This window comes from Taudactylus pleione, unplaced genomic scaffold, assembly GCF_031769625.1.
Source record: "Taudactylus pleione unplaced genomic scaffold, aTauple2 ptg000013l, whole genome shotgun sequence".
Lineage (NCBI taxonomy): Eukaryota > Metazoa > Chordata > Amphibia > Anura > Myobatrachidae > Taudactylus > Taudactylus pleione.
Genome location: NW_028284416.1, coordinates 5,214,545 through 5,234,539, shown reverse-complemented (window position 1 = coordinate 5,234,539; position 19,995 = coordinate 5,214,545). Strand labels below are relative to the sequence as shown.

At 45.8% G+C, this 19,995-nt stretch overlaps 1 protein-coding gene across 1 annotated transcript in view; it reads right to left on the bottom strand.

The window, feature by feature from the left end:
* Window positions 1–13,547, bottom strand: part of WAS (WASP actin nucleation promoting factor) — a 58,323-nt gene extending 44,776 nt beyond the window's left edge. The window contains exons 1-2 of the mRNA XM_088470508.1: window positions 13,416–13,547; window positions 5,388–5,522 (exon numbers count right to left, since the gene is read on the bottom strand). Coding sequence (XP_088326634.1) covers window positions 5,388–5,522; window positions 13,416–13,529 — 249 coding nt within the window. The 5' untranslated portion in view covers window positions 13,530–13,547. The remainder of the gene's footprint in view (window positions 1–5,387; window positions 5,523–13,415) is intronic.
* Between the last annotated feature and the right edge of the window lie 6,448 nt (window positions 13,548–19,995).

Genomic DNA, 19,995 nt, shown 5'->3' with positions numbered 1-19,995 from the left:
ATGGTCTTTCTCAGGTGCTTGTTAAGGGAGGAGATTACTCTGGGCTACGGAAAACAAAAGAAAAAAAAAAGGTTTTCCTCCAGCACACTACAAAAAATAAACCAGCTAAAAGGCTTGGATACCACATGATAATAGGAATCCAGAGGCCGTTGTTGCATATATTTGCAAATAGATGGTTAAGCGCCGGGCCGCGTCAAGGCTCCTCTGTATCGGCGTCCCTAAGTTCACCACGTCAATGGCATCTCCAGTTATAACTGAAGAGGCTGTAGCAGAGCGTTTCACGTGGGCAAGGTTAAGTGAGGGCGCGCCAACAGAGCTGTGACCTATGCAGGGTACAATGTAAGCGTAAATACACCCGTTTCCAGGCGTATCTTTTACTTCTGGCTTAGGCTAGTGCATGTGCGCACTAGGACCAGTGTCTTTAGTTTCATATAAAGACTACAGTTGTATTAAAAAAAACTTCTACAGAGAAAAATTGTAGAAGTTAACCATTACAGCCAATCAGCTTCTAGCTATCATTTTACAGACTATACTAGATAAATAATAGCTAGAAGCTATCCGGATGACGGTTTGACAGACAAAAGGTTGACAATGTTTAGGTCAACACCAAATGGTTGACAGGGACAAAAGATCAACTGCCAAAAGGTTGACAGGTTCAAATGGTCAACACACCAATAGTTGACATAAAAAAAAAAATCACAATTTTTAAGGTTAGGGATTATGGTTAGGCACTTGGGGGACAGTTAGGCACCAGAGGAAGGGTTAAGTCTAGGCTCCGGTTAGGGTTAGGCACTTGGGGAAGGGTTAGTGTTAGGCACCAGGGGGAGGGTTAGGGTTAGGCACCAGGGGGAGGGTTAGGGTTAGGCACCAGGGGGAGGGTTAGGCATTTGGGGAAGGGTTAGGCACCAGGAGGAGGGTTAGGGTTAGGCACCAGGGGAAGGGTTAGGGTTAGGCACCAGGGGGAGGGTTAGGGTTAGGCACCAGGGGGAGGGTTAGGGTTAGGCACCAGGGGGAGGGTTAGGGCTAGGATTGAGCTTAAAATAAAATAAAACAGTATTTACAATTTTTGTGTCGACCATTTATCCCTGTTGTACCTGTCAACCTTTTATCCCTGTCAACCTATTGCCTGTCGTCCTCTTAGTGTCGACCTATACATTGTCGACCTTTTGTCTGTCGATCTCTCAAACCATGCCCTCTCCCCCTATGTTTTTTATTTTCCATGGTTTTCCTTCCTGAACGTGCTTCCAGTCTGTCACAGGTATTTGTTCCCTTTAGTGGCTCAATTATAATCCTAGTTTCTTCTATTTCCTCACTGGGGCTGTTCAGTCGTCTCCGTCATTTCTGAATAATGCATTCTCATTATCTTTGATGAACCTCTCTAGCATGTCATGGCGTTCTCCAGCGCCCCTGGGTCGTCCACGCCTTTGCCGGTGTCCAGACCTCTGTGAATTCTTTTCTCTTTTATGTAATTCTCAAGGGGAGAGATCTCCCGGGTTATCTTAGTTCCCCTACTGTGTGTGTCGTTCCGCCAACATTTATGCGCAGAGAGAAAGAAAATGATGCATCTGATAAAATGACACAAGCGGTAATAAGCTGCACTCGGCCAATTATAAATGACCCCACAGCATGACTTCTACCAGGGGACAGACGGAGCTGAGTGTGGGGAGTTAATAAGCCGTGCAGACATTTCCTTGTGATCACTTCCCTAAATGAGCACAACCAGCTACAGTATATATAATAAAGGAAGTATTCTCCATTTAATTTAAGGGGTTTTCCTCTTTACAACGTATGTTTAGCAAACCTCCTTATATCAATATACTATTATACTATTACTTTGGTGGCGGACCCTCCCCTGGGGAATCGGTATGAATTACCGCCGGACGCTTGTTCAAATCCCGACAGCGGCTGTCCGACATGGCTGAAAATCCTGATCGTCCCAAAGTATTTAGTAACCTAACCTCCCCCCCTAACCCTAACCCTCCTTAGGGGTGCCTAACCCTAACCTTCCCCCCAGTGCCTAACCCTAATCCCCCCTCTAAGTGCCTAAACCTAACACCCCCTTCCCTGTCGCCTAAACCTAAGTCCCCCGGGGGGGTGCCTAACCCTAAGTCCCCCCCGGGGGCTGCCTAACCCTCCCTTCCCCTAGCCTAACCCTAACCTCCCGGGGGGTGCCTAACCCTAAGTCCGCCCCAGGAACCCTAAACCTAAACGCGACTTTCCGCGCTCGGCATCACTTCGATCGGGATGTCAGATGCCGGTCTACCGGCGTCGGTAAAATGACAGGCGCTGGGATATAGCAGTCGGGAAGCCGGCTGTCGGGGTTACGTCCGCCGGCTTCCCGACTGCACACCCTCCCCTGGCACTGCCACCATTATATATAGCTGCACCAGTACAATGACATATTGCTGGGGGCGCTGACTGATTATCTTTGGCGCTGCTGCAGTGTTTCAGTACAGACCCGATGTAGCACAGGAAATTAATCTTACTATATAGTATATACTGGAGGAAAGTCCGTTCTGAGTTACATTCGCCTCCTCCCCTGTTCAATACAATATAATTTGTCGGACTGCACTTTGCAGAACAGTTAAAGGGGATTTCCACTATTCTAGGGAACGAGTTATTTTAAAAACATATATTCACTCTGCACAAGATCTGTGTCTCTCATTCTTACCCTCCCTAACACAACAAGACTTTTGTGTAGTCTCCAAACCTTCCAGCGTTCCCTGGAAAGTGGAAACTCACCTCTTCAGGCAGCTTATCATATTCCTGACCCACCCACATAACCTCCATAGGCTAAATGACCTAATTACTTCTCCTCTACACAGTTCACACAAAATTTACATGTGTTCTCTTTATTTGCTCACACAGCCCGCTGCACCAGGCAAACATTGCTGCATGCCTGGATCATACAGCCCACCAAGAACCTCTTACCCTTGCAATCTGGCTCGCCCACTTTGTAATATGCAGCACTTATCCTCATGTACTGTATCCAATTCTCGGTTTCCTAGTGATTGGAAGCTTGCGAGCAGGGCCCTATTGTTACCTCTTTGTCTGGTACTGCCCAGTCTTGTTATATTACCGTTTTGTTCCCAATTGTAAAACACAACAGAATATGCCGGTGCTATATACAGTTGAATTGGTTGGATGCCGTTTCACAAAAAGTAACCAGGCACTTCCTGGGCATTAGCAGGGCTGTACGCCGCCCTGTACTGCCCCCGAACCTTTGACATCATCATGATGTCATTCCTAGGGGTCAGCAATGCCGACTCTAGGAAGTAGATCACTGCTCCTAGCATCCTTATGATGCTCTGGGCCAGGGATGAACTGGGGCTCCAAACTAGCCCTTGTATGCATCATGGCGTGCACAATCACAAAAAGGGGTGTGGTTTCAATGCACGGGGGCGTGGCCTCATCGCACACGCCCATCTTTTTTTCTTAAGGGGACATAGCAACTCCTCCCACGTTTAAGCCACGCCCTCTTCACCCGAGCCTGGCGCGGCTCTTGCCAGCCCTGCCCCTAGTTACAGCCCCGCGCACCTGTCATTTGCATCTGTTTTTTCACACATTTAATCTGCTTTAACCAACACACAAAGATTTTTCACATGAAAATATCCATATTTTCATTGGAGTAGTCGGGCGAATCAGAGCCTACCTAGCTCAGATGCGCCGAGAGGGGGGAGTGGGTACTAATTTCCCAGACCTGGGCTTTTCTGAGGGACCTGAGTGTGGTGTGGAGGAGGAGAAATGCCCCCCTCCGTGACAGTCATCATAGTATTTTCTTTTTGTAAATTTTTTGCTACCTCGCATGTGTCCAAGGGCTTGTTTCAGAGATGAATGCTTGTAACGCTGTTGCATCCAACGCTAAAATATGCTACTGCCGAAGGAGGCGTCTGAAGAAAGGAGACACTGAGTGCTGCGTGCGAAGATGCAGCCTCAGATCACCGGCCGCAGTCATCGCCCATCTGGCCAAGTCTAAGTTTTCTCTAAATGGCAACAGAACTCCTCTGCCGGGGCCAGGAAATCTGTGTCAGAACTCCCACAAAGTGGAGATCGGCCGCCCATTCCCCACCCTCAAACAGATTGACAGACTGCGGCGTCCAGTGCACTCATCGCAGCACATGCAGATTGCAGCCTCGGCGCATGCGCAGTCCACCCAACATCGGACTTGTATGCAAACCAACGGATTAGGGTATAAGTCTGAATAAGGCCCTAAAATGCACTATGGATGTGCCCCGATTATTTCCGTGCAGACTATCGGTTATTATTTCAGGCGCACGCAGGACAAAGTGTAGTGGAAATGTAGTGGGCGTTCCTGGGCGGTGACGGAGGTGTCTTAGCGCACGTATGGAGATGATCCGTTTTATGGGCGCGTTATGCGAGGGTCATGGGCGTGTCTGTGAAAGTGTTTGTGTACACAGACCCATGACCGCCCGCATAGGACGGAGAACGGCACCTGTCATAAGGTTGGTGCAGGATTCGGTGGTGGCATCCGAAGATTTTCCATAAACCAGCATGTGAGCGTGCACCTGTGTAAGTGTAAGGGGGGATATAGGTGCGTAGTGAAATATTCCCATACTGTATGTTCTGTACGTACATTCTTAAATTACCTTATGTATTAAACAAAAAAAGTCACACATGTAACAAATTGTCGTTTGAATTGTTGATATTGTACAATTACTTTTGTGCTATACCTTTTCTGACAATATGATACACGTATCATCTATTTGTCATATACAGTTCGATATTCTATTTGTCATATACTGCTGTAACATTCATTGCTTCAATGGAAAAGAAAAACGTCACACATATACATATGTGTTCAGGGGAACCGTGTCACACATATACATATATGTTCAGGGGAACCGTGTCACACATATACATATATGTTCAGGGGAACCGTGTCACACATATACATATATGTTCAGGGGAACCGTGTCACACATATACATATATGTTCAGGGGAACCGTGTCACACATATACATATATGTTCAGGGGAACCGTGTCACACATATACATATATGTTCAGGGGAACCGTGTCACACATATACATATATGTTCAGGGGAACCGTGTCACACATATACATATATGTTCAGGGGAACCGTGTCACACATATACATATATGTTCAGGGGAACCGTGTCACACATATACATATATGTTCAGGGGAACCGTGTCACACATATACATATATGTTCAGGGGAACCGTGTCACACATATACATATATGTTCAGGGGAACCGTGTCACACATATACATATATGTTCAGGGGAACCGTGTCACACATATACATATATGTTCAGGGGAACCGTGTCACACATATACATATATGTTCAGGGGAACCGTGTCACACATATACATATATGTTCAGGGGAACCGTGTCACACATACCACAATGTCAAACAGCTGAATGAAGTAGGAACGTTTTGGATTGTCTTTCACTAGACACAGGACTCCACAGCTCTGCTTAACCCAGCGGTCATTGCTTGGTGCCATCAATAATTGCGCCACAGTTGTTGACAAGGTCTGCGGGATTGAGAAATAAAGGGTCAATTTATATCTTTCAATATGTATATCAATTAAATTGTTATACAGTAAGATTACTTATAAGAAAATGGATCAGTCAGGGGAAGGAGCTTTATGTTAATGAGAGGAGGAGTTATAGGCTCAGTCAGTGGGAGGAGATGTATGGTAATGAGATGAGGAGTTATAGGATCAGTCAGTGGGAGGAGCTGTATGTTAATGAGAGGAGGAGTTATAGGATCAGTCAGTGGGAGATGTATGATAATGAGAGGAGGAGTTATAGAATCAGTCAGTGGGAGGAGCTGTATGTTAATGAGATGAGGAGTTATAGGATCAGTCAGTGGGAGGAGATGTATGGTAATGAGAGGAGGAGTTATAGGATCAGTCAGTGGGAGGAGATGTATGGTAATGAGATGAGGAGTTATAGGCTCAGTCAGTGGGAGGAGATGTATGGTAATGAGATGAGGAGTTATAGGATCAGTCAGTGGGAGGAGCTGTATGTTAATGAGATGAGGAGTTATAGGATCAGTCAGTGGGAGGAGATGTATGGTAATGAGAGGAGGAGTTATAGGATCAGTCAGTGGGAGGAGATGTATGGTAATGAGATGAGGAGTTATAGGATCAGTCATTGGGAGGAGATGTATGGCAATGAGATGAGGAGTTATAGGCTCAGTCAGTGTTAGGATCTGTATGTCAATGAGAGGAGGAGTTATAGGATCAGTCAGCGGGAGGAGATGTATGTTAATGAGAGGAGGAGTTATAGGATCAGTCAGTGGGAGATGTATGTTAATGAGAGGAGGAGTTATAGGATCAGTCAGTGGGAGATGTATGATAATGAGAGGAGGAGTTATAGGATCAGTCAGTGGGAGGAGATGTATGTTAATGAGAGGAGAAGTTATAGGATCAGTCAATGTTAGGATCTGTATGTCAATGAGAGGAGGAGTTATAGGCTCAGTCAGTGGGAGATGTATGATAATGAGAGGAGGAGTTATAGAATCAGTCAATGTTAAGATCTGTATGTCAATGAGAGGAGGTTATAGGATCAGTCAGTGGGAGGGGCTGTATGGTAATGAGAGGAGGAGTTATAGGATCAGTCAGTGGGAGGAGATGTATGGTAATGAGATGAGGAGTTATAGGATCAGTCAGTGGGAGGAGCTGTATGTTAATGAGATGAGGAGTTATAGGATCAGTCAGTGGGAGGAGATGTATGGTAATGAGAGGAGGAGTTATAGGATCAGTCAGTGGGAGGAGATGTATGGTAATGAGATGAGGAGTTATAGGATCAGTCATTGGGAGGAGATGTATGGCAATGAGATGAGGAGTTATAGGCTCAGTCAGTGTTAGGATCTGTATGTCAATGAGAGGAGGAGTTATAGGATCAGTCAGCGGGAGGAGATGTATGTTAATGAGAGGAGGAGTTATAGGATCAGTCAGTGGGAGATGTATGTTAATGAGAGGAGGAGTTATAGGATCAGTCAGTGGGAGATGTATGATAATGAGAGGAGGAGTTATAGGATCAGTCAGTGGGAGGAGATGTATGTTAATGAGAGGAGAAGTTATAGGATCAGTCAATGTTAGGATCTGTATGTCAATGAGAGGAGGAGTTATAGGATCAGTCAGCGGGAGGAGATGTATGTTAATGAGAGGAGGAGTTATAGGATCAGTCAGTGGGAGATGTATGTTAATGAGAGGAGGAGTTATAGGATCAGTCAGTGGGAGATGTATGTTAATGAGAGGAGGGATTATAGGATCAGTCAGTGGGAGGAGATGTATGTTAATGAGAGGAGAAGTTATAGGATTAGTCAATGTTAGGATCTGTATGTCAATGAGAGGAGGAGTTATAGGATCAGTCAGCGGGAGCAGCTGTATGTTAATGAGAGGAGGAGTTATAGGATCAGTCAGCGGGAGCAGCTGTATGTTAATGAGAGGAGGAGTTATAGGATCAATCAGTGGGAGGAGATGTATGTCAATGAGATGAGGAGTTATAGGAACAGTCACTGGGAGGAGATGTATGTTAATGAGAGGAGGAGTTATAGGATCAGTGGGAGGGGCTGTATGTTAATGAGAGGAGGAGTTATAGGAACAGTCAGTGGGAGGAGCTGTATGTTAATGAGAGGAGGAGTTATATGATCAGTGGGAGGGGCTGTATGTTAATGAGAGGAGGAGTTATAGGATCAGTCAAGAGGAGTTTTCTTTACAAGTAATTCTGTTCTAGCCAACTATTTTCCTGTGTACATAACATTTCTTTCTGGTGTACCTAATTACGTTTATCATAGAACATGCAACCTTCACATTCGCCACTGTCAACAGCTCTCTTGTATGTTCAACACCATTATATTATTGTGTACAAATAGTGCATCATATCATTTGATATTCACACTGTCATTTGACTTCTTTACGCTATTGTGCGGAGTGAGTATGTGCACCTGATGTTCGCCTGGCGGCAGTGCTAGTATTCTGGAACTGGATGCATCTTCAGATGCGTCCAATTCAACATATGCATGCAAGTATTCTGTTGTTATTTACATCATTTACTTATGTACGTTCTCAGCACATGCGCGTCCACCTCCTAATGAGCCCTAAGGTGTGACATTATGGAGCTCGGAGGGGGTAAGGGTCTTTCGTATCGTTGCTATAGATAGTGGTGTAATTGGTATAAGTGATCTAAGGCTTAGCACTGGTACAGTTCATGTCTGTCAGGGCAAATGACTGAGCAGAGAGGAGCCCCCATTGTTTGTGTATCGCCCAATACATTGGGGTTCAATTACAGAATTCCTGCCTACTGTCCCGATCCGCCCGGGAGAGCTCCCAATTAAAGTGGGCGTCCCGGAGTGGCTTGATGACGAGATTAATGTCATTGTGTATAGTAGTTGGGGCGGCTCCACTGCACCCCTAACATTACTGTGCTACGCTCACCCCCCCTTCCAATAACCCACACCCCGGATTACTGACCCTACTGCCCCCTCCCAGAGGGTGCAGCCAAAAAGTCTGCAACTATAAATTAGTGTTAGGTGCAAAATTTGGCAGTTGGAGAAATTGAAAATGAGCAAAAGCATGTTACACTGCAAGCGGGGGGCAGATGCTAAATTGTTTATATATGTAGGGCAAATACTGCACGATCTCACATGCAGGGCCCCTGAGACATTGTGCGGACCGGGTACTGGGGCAGCGCGGCCTCCGGCTCCTAGTGCTGTATATGCCCTCTCTCTCAGCACCCCTGCTTACATACAGACCTCCCGTTTAACACTGCAATTTACAGTTTGGGCAAAGCTGCCGCACATCTATAACTCTAAACAACTCACAACTCTAAATCATCCTGGTTTCCCTGAAGGCCATCACTAAGCTGTTACACCATAACAGGAGATCCGGCAGTATGGTGCCCCCCGGTCATCATGTCATGCAGCCCTAGCCTGCTCGGCACAGAGCTGAATTTCCCATGTGACATCAGCGGTCTCTCCCCTAGCCTCCTATAGAGCATTGCAGTGCCTCAAACGACATCACCAGTCCCACAACTCTCTGCTGCATGACCGGGTTAGAAAGTGAAGTATAGAGAATCCTGAAAAGACAGTTGTCATAGTAGAGAGCCCATACTTGCCAATTGTCCCACTTTATGCAGGCTCTGTCCCATTGTCCCGTGCGAGAGATATACTGTATATCCCATTCGCCACTGCTATACATTGCAAAGCAGCACAGAGCCAGTCAGGGTTGGACTGGCCCACAGGGTTACAGGGGAAATCCCTGGTGGACCCCAACGCCTGTGGGCAAACTCCCCTCCTTTAGGTGTCAGGTTCCAGACCTCAAATTATAGATGGTTACTCGTTAAATAGTTACCAGGAACATTGATCAGCATGGGGGTTTGGTTCCCTTCTATAGAAACTATATCAAGATTTGCCCATTGGTTAGCCAAGCATCTGTGGCGGATGACCACACCCCTTCTGGTGGATGACCACACCCTTTAAGCATGGGCCCCTATCACTGCATTACACCAGTGGGCCCTTAATGTTCCAGTCCACCACTGGCTTAGAAGAGGTGTCTTAGGGGTGGAGGGGTGGGGAAGTCCAACATTTTTGAAGCTCTGGTCATGCTCCTGCTCCCTTGATACATTATCATGCCCTTTTCATGTGAATGTTGTTTCCCCCAACTTAAAAATGCTTGAGAATACTCCACAATCCATAATTATATTACTCTCCGACAGTCCACACCTTATACTCTAGTTTCACGAATGTGAGCTGCTCCAACTTTTAACCAAATGAATAGTTTATCACGGCTGTTCTCCGGTGGTTTCTTAAAAAGCTTTCCTAAGGCCTCCGGTGTGCACAGCGATGTATTGCCTAAGGCCTAAGACATCCAGCTGCTATAATGTATGTCTAATGCTGACACACTTCTGAAAAAAAGTTGAGTTGACACCCGGCGATTTCGTTACCAAAACTCAAAAACTGCGGGATACGGGGAACACTATTGCCCCATATTGTCTCCACTGTATATCCAAGCTTTACTAAATCTCCCCTTATGTCATGATCGACATCATGAACACCAACTGAGGAGCAAGAAAGCGATCGGAGACCAGCAGTTGCTAAGCAACCACTGGAGGACAGCAGTGATATACTGTCCACTGTGCTGTTACCTTTTGAAAAAATAAGGTGAGCAAAACACTCAGCATCTAGGTTTTGAGGGGAAGATATATCAAACTTTGGAGAGGGGTAAAGTGGAGAAGTTACCCAAAGCAACCAATCAGCTTCCACCTGTCATTTATCATTGCTCAGTCTATGAAATGACTGTTAGAAGCCGATTGGTTGTTTTGGGCAACTTCTACAATTTCTGTCTCCAAGCTTGATACATCTCCCCTGGATAAAGAAATCTTAGAGGTGTATTCTGTGGCAAACAACCAGTGACATGCGGTGAGGTCAGTGGCTGGGGAGACACACATGGAGATGGGTCTGAGGACCTCATTCAGAGTCGGTCATTGTGGCCGCACGGCCGTAAGGTAAAAGGGGCCGGGTATGCAAATGAAGCGCTCACAAGTTGCGTCGTTAAGATGGCATCGTTAGCTGGACGAGCGAGGGGAGGATGCGGCCGTAAGACTAAAAATACGCCCCCTTTTCGTTCGCATTACACGTCATCTCCGGGCATATAAGGATTAATCGAGACCATCGGGAACCATCGGAGCTGGTCGTAGAGCTTAAGGTTGACCATACCCTCTCATAAGCACTACGATCAAGTCAGTGTAAAAACCTCCCATGTCACATGTGCCATGACGCTACTTAGTTAATTATGCACTCCCATAAAACGCCGTTTGCATAGTCAGGCACGCCTGCGTTCGGATCTCCACTCCCCCGTTCACAAGCACCTTCCCCTGTTACCACCCACAAACGCCTCATCCTGTCACTCAAACTAACGACCTGGCCAAGTTGAAGGAGAGAGCAATTTCTGATCACAATAGTTTGCGCACGCGCATTGCGAATTTTACACATGCGCAGTTTAGCGAACATCGGTGGCGTACGACTGTGCGGCCGCAACGACTGACTCTGAATGAGGTCCTGAGTGCTGGGAGCGTGTCTCACCCCCTACTCACTGTAACTCTCCCCTCACTACACTTCAGTGTCCATTGATTCTTCTACCTGCATCACTGTGTCTTCTCTTGCTGCTGCTGACTGAGCTCCGATCTCTAAACACTACAGTGCACTTCCTGGTTACATGACACAAACAAGGTGTTCATCAGTGCTCAAGGCATGCCTCTATTAGCTCTTTTACTGTGCAGCTTACTACTGCCCGTGGTTTGGCCCCGTCCCCAAGCTCTGCAAGCAGTGTCTGACTACACAGAAGAGAGGCTGAGCTGTTGCTGCCTCATCTCTCATGTTCTTGCATTCCCAGGGAGCTCCACAAAGCTGGGGAGTGTTAACTATTAAAATATTACAATAAACAAAGAAGATGTTTATAAGTTAGAAAATATCTTCTCTATATTATACTAATCATTTTTATATCAAATCTCAGGAGTATGACAGGGGAGGGCAGGGCCTGACATGTCGCGGCATTAAGCCACACCCCCTCACTGTAAATTGCTGTGATTGGTGCATATTTAACTGGTTAGCGGGGCCAAATGACGCGATTCTTGTGGAATCACAAAATTAAGACCCACCCCCGACTCAGAGACCCCCGATCGCCGTGGAAATTCTCCCCTAGGAAGTGGGCAGGAATGCGGGAGAAGTGCCTTCTCTACCGGGGGTGCGGGAGGTTACCCAAACAATCGAGAGCCTCCCGCGACTAGGAGAGTAGGCATGTATGCCCTGCAAACAATTATGAGGTAACATGATGCCTCTCTGTTGGCGGTTTGCACACAGCTCAGAGCACCAGACCTGACACAGGCAGAGCTCTGCACTCACAGATAAAGGAGCATTTTACTTCACCTTAACACGGAGAGAGAGAGGTACTAACTAACACACAGGAAAGCAGAAGTAATAATGCTTGAGCAATATCTACAGACACAGCTTCAGCTATTTAATTAAAACACAAAGAAAACACTCTAATCGCTGTCTGTATCATTCGTGATTTTGTGGTAAATTCACTAAAGTTCAGGTTTACAAAGTGGAGGTGTAACCCATTCCGACCAATCACATTCTGGCTGTCATTTATCTGGTACATTCTAGGATTTGATTGGTTGCATTGGGCAATCAGGGCCGGAACAAGCCTCTATGCCGCCCCAAAACCAGTGACGTCGGCTCCAGGAACTACAGAGCATTGTTGGGAGTGTCCTAAGGACGTTCCGGGGAGCTCCACAGGTCTGGAGCATCCTTTGGACGTTCCGGGCAGTTCTGCAGTAGCGCTGTCTGCAGGTTGCCGTTTCAGCCACGTGCAGGTGCGCGGGCCGTGGGGCAGCAACGGTGCTTACGAGGTCGGTACACACTATACATCGTCTAGTCTAGTGTGTACCGGCCTTAACCTGTCTCAAACACTGCAGCTCTCCTGACACACAGAGGACTCTCAGGCTGCGTAGTAGATCGCAATGGCTAATTTATGCGCGCCCATGAAACAGCGTTTGAACGGTCAGATGCGTCTGCGTTTCCCTAGCCGGCGCCAATTACCTTCCCTAAGCGCTGACTACCTGACACTCACTTTCCGATGGAATTCTCTCGTTGCGGCTTTTGCGCATGCTTAATGGGAAACAATCGCTTGAGCTGTGTAAATATCAGCATTGCGTAATCTCTGCATCAGGCAATAAGTTTGACACGGCCAGGGCTCGCTTGCTTTAGCTCACAGGTTCTCAAACTCGGTCCTCAGGACCCCAAACAGTGCATGTTTTCCAGGTCTCCTCACAGAATCACAAATGAAATAATTAGCTCCACATGTGGTTCTTTTAAAATGTGTTAGTGAGTAATGAATACACCTGTGCACCTGCTGGGTGACCTGGAAAACATGCCCTGTGTGGGATCTTGAGGACAGAGTTTGAGAACCTGTGCTCTAGCTTATACCTTATGCAAAATATCTGTCGGATAAAAGCTTGAATTCACTTTTTTCAAACTCTCCGACGACGCGCCCTGACTGAACGGAGCCTACGTGAGAACGCCACATTACAGACCAGGTACGCCCCTTCACTTTAAATCAATGTTTATGTGTACTGCACTTCCTATTCCTGGGTGTTGAGAGTATTTAATTGTTATACCTATTGTCTAGCAGCTCTTAGCCTATGCTTATGCCCTTATCAACTTCCCCATAACACATTGCCTGACTCACTAACCCAGTGTTTCCACGTTTCCTTACAGGTGGTGCGAATTATTTCACTTGCAGTTCTGTGAGAACTGGAAAACATGCACCGTCAGGACACCCCGATGACTGGATTCAAGAAAAACACAACCTCAGCCCATTACTCGCCGTCACCCACCCAAGTGCCCGACCTCTCACCGTGCATTTTCGTCCCAGCAGCTGAAACACCTTCTGGTTCTCCTGCGGCATGAGAAGGTCTGAGGGGGCATTTTCTTGCGTGCGGCCGACGTTTTTGGGTGCCCCTCTGCTCATGGCTGGGATCTGGCTGCTGTCAGGATTGTGAAGTTAAACTAATAAAAGAAAAGGGAACTTCCGCTTGATATAGAAACAAGCAAACGGAAGCATAAAAACCACCAGTGAGTACAACCAGGATATGAAGACGAGTAAGGTGCTGGGGGTGGGGGGAGAGTTTGTATATTACCAGTAAGGAGTGGGCTCTCCATGAACCCCTCTGTATGTAGAGAGGATGTATGGCATGGTCGCCGCTATTCTGAAGGAAACATACAATAACTTTTCTTTTTGTAAATATATTTAGAAGCATTACCCAGGGTCGGACCGTCGGACTGGCCCAGAGGGGTACAGGGGAAATCCCCGGTCTGCCCCACTCCCACCTCTTATGTCAAGTTGAAAATAAAATATAAAAAAATATAATGTAACCAATACTTATGTCATCCCAGTGGTATTAACTTAAATCACAGGCTCTCAAACTCGGTCCTCAGGATCCCAAACAGTGCATGTTTTCCAGGTCTCCTCACAGAGGGCCTGATTCAGAGATGGATGAGATTTTCATTCAGATCGAGCGATCGTTTGCCATTGCGCATGCGTAAAAGCCTCACTGCGCGTGCACAGCGATTGCATTGCGATTACAGCGCACAGAGGATCCCATCACAAAGTGACTGACAGGTTGTCAGCGTTTGGGGGTGGTTAACGGGGAGCGGTCAGAAAATCGCAGACATGTCTGGTCCGTTTAAACGCCGTTACATGGGCGTGCATAAATTAGCCACTGCGAGTGCATGCGCAGCTCTGCGTTTCAGAAGAGCTCCCAAGGCTGCCGCAAGGGTAAGATGGCCGCCGATGTGCGATGTTACCGATATCTACGCAGGTCTGCATCGTTGCACACAGGTAAGAAGGCAGCAGTGGGCGTCTTTATGCTCGGGTGAATCACAAGTGTAATAATTAGCTCCACCAGTGGAACTTTTAAAATGTGTCAGTGAGTAATTAATACACCTGTGCACCTGCTGGGTGACCTGGAAAACATGAACTGTTTGGGGTCCTGAGGGCCAATTTTGAGAACCTTTGATGTAGATAATTGAACCATTTATTTTTACAATGGCCTGCATTTACTTTTAGTAGACCTAATGCAGTACTCGTTGAGTATTAAGGGTTTATTTACTAAGTGCCGGGTTCTAAAACCAGGTGTTCTAAAGGTGGCCATACACGGCACGATATACGTGCCGATCCGACGGGATACCTGATATCGTGCTGCGCGCTCCCACGGGATCGTATATCGCATCCCCAGATCTTCCCGCATGTTCATCTGATCTGGGATGCGATGTATGATCCCATTCAGATGGAGGAGGGGGGAGCCGGCGTATCGTGCGGTCAGCGGGGACTGCACGATTGCCGGCGGTGACAGCACGATCCGTCTGCTGATGGATCGGCAGTCGCACTACACGGTGCATCGCACCATTGCTGTGTTTATGTCTAAATTCAAAAGGGCAATGATTTTACTAGTTAAACACGGCTGGTTAAGACATTGCCCTTTTAAATTTCAGGCATAAATACATTCGGAAGCCCCGGGTTTTAGAACTTGACGCATGGTATATAATCACCTTAGACACTGGCTGCTGTGTAGGGGCCCCTATCTGATGTACAGTACATTAATGTGATATATAGACAGGATCACCACAATGTGCTTTTTTTTGGATCATCTGCAGCAGCTTTCCACCAGGTCTGTGCCAATAATAATACATTTATTTAACTCTGTGCTCATTACCGGATTGGTCCTATAATACCAGGCACGTATCAAGTGACGTGGCTGCATTGCAATTAGTTCCATGCATGCTGCATATCTGTGTGGTGCATAGTAAATGTATGTTGTATGTCTACATGGGAGTGTGGTATGTTAGGTCGACAGTTGTCATGTTACCATGCAAAAGGTCGACATTGTCCCACAGTGACCATATCAACATTCATCATATCTACACACATGACATGTCGACACAATAGAATGTCAACCTAATGTCCCTTGGTGGCTGCAGTGGCTATAGTATGGCTTCCGGGTTCTGGCCATCGTTATCGGCGTGGATCTCTGATCCTCCAACGTTCCGGAGCGTACAGCTGCTGTGACCTCTGTGGGAAAATCGTGGGCAACCCTGTAACTGTTATGGAGCAACACGGCACAGTATGGAGAGAACACGTCTGTTGCTTTGACCACACACAATGCTCGCTGTCACCATATCTGCGTGCGACTGAGTCTCTGAATCTTTATAGGAAGCGCTACAATGCAGCAGCAGCGGCGGCTTTTTTCCACGCCAAGTTCCGTTGTGCTGCATATGCAGGCTCAGTCGCACACAGATATACAAGTGTCACATATCAAATTAAACAGCACAGCCTCCTGGCGCACCCGAATCACATCACATTGCGATTAAGATGCATTTTTGGCAAAGAAAAGACTTGCGGTGCTTGCAGAGTCTCATGGAACCTGGCGCTCCCTCGCGCCAGTCACCTCTGGCCATGTGGCGTATTGAGACTAGGGGCAGGATGAATGACACATCGCATTCGGGATGTGATGCATTCCGCCGCCCTTCTCCCACATGCCGGCGTTAGCAATGCCAGTATGCATATAGAACAGCACAAAGGACCGCTTTCTCTGTAAGAGCGGCCCTTTGCGATGGAGGGAACTTCCGGGTCTATGACACAGAAGCCCCTCTGTCGTCCTGAGACCATTTGCTTCTCAGCCAAGGGAGTGGGCTTACTCACAATTTTGCCTAAGAACACAGCCATGAATAAAGAATGGTACCAAAATGTCCTCCAAGAGCAACTTCTCCCAACCATCCAAGAACAGTTTGGTGATGAACAATGCCTTTCCCAGCATGATGGAGCACCTTGCCATAAGGCAAAAGTGATAACTAAGTGGCTCGGGGAACAAAACATCTAAATTTTGGGTCCATGGCCAGGAAACTCCCCAGACCTTAATCCCATTGAGAACTTGTGGTCAATCCTCAAGAGGCGGGTGGACAAACAAAACCCCACAAACTCTGACAAACTCCAAGCATTGATTAGACGAGAATGGGCGGCCATCAGTCAGCATGTGGCCCAGAAGGTGAGTGACAGCATGCCAGGGGGAATTGCAGAGGTCTTGAAAAAGAATGGTCAACACTGCAAATATTGACTCTTTGCATAAACTTAATGTAATTGTCTATAAAAGCCTTTGACACTTATGTAATGCTGTAATGTTACCTCAGTATACCATAGTAACATCTGACACTTATGAAATGCTTGTAATATTACCTCGGTATACCATAGTAACATCTGACACTTATGTAATGCTGTAATGTTACCTCAGTATACCATAGTAACATCTGACACTTATGTAATGCTGTAATGTTACCTCAATATACCATAGTAACATCTGACACTTATGTAATGCTGTAATGTTACCTCAGTATACCATAGTAACATCTGACACTTATGTAATGCTGTAATGTTACCTCAGTATACCATAGTAACATCTGACACTTATGTAATGCTGTAATGTTACCTCAGTATACCATAGTAACATCTGACACTTATGTAATGCTACCTCAGTATACCATAGTAACATCTGACACTTATGTAATGCTGTAATGTTACCTCAGTATACCATAGTAACATCTGACACTTATGTAATGTTACCTCAGTATACCATAATAACATCTGACACTTATGAAATGCTGTAATGTTACGTCAGTATACCATAGTAACATTTGACACTTATGTAATGCTGTAATGTTACCTCAGTATGCCATAGTAACATCTGACACTTATGTAATGCTGTAATGTTACCTCAGTATACCATAGTAACATCTGACACTTATGTAATGCTGTAATGTTACCTCTGTATACCATAGTTACATCTGACACTTATGTAATGCTGTAATGTTACCTCAGTATACCATAGTAACATCTGACACTTATGTAATGCTGTAATGTTACCTCAGTATACCATAGTAACATCTGACACTTATGTAATGCTGTAATGTTACCTCAGTATACCATAGTAACATCTGACACTTATGTAATGCTGTAATGTTACCTCAGTATACCATAGTAACATCTGACACTTATGTAATGCTGTAATGTTACCTCAGTATACCATAGTAACATCTGGCACTTATGTAATGCTGTAATGTTACCTCAGTATACCATAGTAACATCTGTCACTTATGTAATGCTGTAATGTTACTTCAGTATACCATAGAAACATCTGACACTTATGTAATGCTGTAATGTTACGTCAGTATACCATAGTAACATCTGACACTTATGTAATGCTGTAATGTTACTTCAGTATACCATAGTAACATCTGACACATATGTAATGTTACCTCAGTATACCATAGTAACATCTGACACTTATGTAATGCTGTAATGCTACCTCAGTATACCATAGTAACATCTGACACTTATGTAATGTTACCTCAGTATACCATAGTAACATCTGACACTTATGTAATTCTGTAATGTTACCTCAGTATGCCATAGTAACATCTGACACTTATGTAATGCTGTAATGTTACCTCAGTATACCATAGTAACATCTGACACTTATGTAATGCTGTAATGTTACCTCAGTATACCATAGTAACATCTGACACTTATGTAATGCTGTAATGTTACCTCAGTATACCATAGTAACAGCTGACAAAAAGATCTAAAAACACTGCAGCAGCAAACTTTGTGAAAACCAATACTTGTGTTATTCTCAAAACTTTTGGCCATGGCTGTAGCTGCTCAGGGTCCTAATTACCAGCATTGTACAGTCATTTGTAAGGGGTAGGGACATTTCCTATGTGAGCACAGTGTTTGCTATAATACGATACCACTGCACATATAGAAAAGCACACCCCATTTGGCAGGCGCTATGTCAAACAGATTATGTAGACAAGAGTGATTGGACACCCCGCGTTTCGGCTGGTGTGGGATGGGTCCACTAGCTGTAACGCATGGTCACATTAACTCTGAGAAGTATAGAGATGTTCTCGATAACTCTGTGCTCCTTACATTGTGGCAGTTCTACAGAAACCACAATTGTTTTTATCAGGACGACAATGGCACCTGTCATGTTTCCAGGGTGACACTGGACTGGTATACAGAAAATTCGGTAACCCGGATGGACTGACCAGCTCAGAGTCCAGATCCTAACCCCAATGAGAACCTCTGGGACGAATTGGAGCGACGGGTGCGTTCTAGGCCGACTCTACCTTCTTCGGTTGGTCACCGTACTTCGCCTGCTGCTGTCCAGGATCTTGTGGACAGTTTGCCAAGAAGGGAGTCTGGTGGACCTACAAAGTACTGACGTCATTAAAATCTCATTGATCTATTTGCTGTCAGTGTCCGATCACTTTTGTCTACATAGTGTATTTTTCGGATTATTGGTACATGACAATAACTCACGTCTATCGCGGATAAATGTCACCTGAAAGTCTTGCATACCATCATATTTTGACGACCCCCTAAGTTCATTTATTCTTAAACATTGTTCATTAGAGCACCAATTATAGCCTAACATGGGTTGACAGTTTTCTACATAATTAAATGTGATCGTGCCATGGCCATTGGTTAGATACACTGTTGTGTTGCGTGTTTTGTTGCAACGGGTAATGACTATTAAAATCGGAGGGTCCATTCTGAAAGCAGTGAACGCGATCTGATTACCACCATCTCCATCACCGTAGAAAGATATGTCCTTCTTACATGACCAAGGCGTCTCCGCGAGCTCCCAATACATTGGCTAAGGGTCTACCATCACTTACACGCTTATCTGAACATTTGGTCACACGAGAGGAAACCTGACTTTGGCGCTGGGAAACAGAATCCAGCGCATGACCCGGACTTTTACATGAAACGTCTGATAGCGTCAACTGTACTTTCCGCAAAGGGTTTCATCCCAACAGTGCCTGGTCCAATCACCATACTCCAATTATACCACTTTCAGACAGAAAAATCCCTAAAACCTGGGTTTTTCCCATATCTTTCAACCCGGGAAGGACACGGGAATTTGCTCCTAACCCCCTTTCACACGGCACATAATTCCCGGGAAATTCCCGGGTCGACCCCTTTCACACAGAACACAGATTATCCCTGCAATATACAGTGTGTCATAATAAATGGACTGCTTTTATGGCACACAGAGATGATGTCATGAAAAGCGCAGCCCGTGCACCGCCATCTCAGCCAATAAGCGCTGCTTACAATGCCCGGAGTAGAAAAACCCGGGTCGGCACCTTTCAGACAGCCGCCAACCCGTGTAAGACCCGGGAAAAACCCAGGTAAATACCTGGGTCCCCTGTTGACCCTTTCAGACAGAAAAAAAAAACCCGGGTCGACCCGGCTAGAGCCGGAAAATTACCGGGTTCTTTTCTCTGTCTGAAAGGGGTATTACCAACACCTTACACAAGTAAATATTTGCGTGAGTAGCAGAGCGAACAACATAATAAGCTGCAAAAAAAAAAGA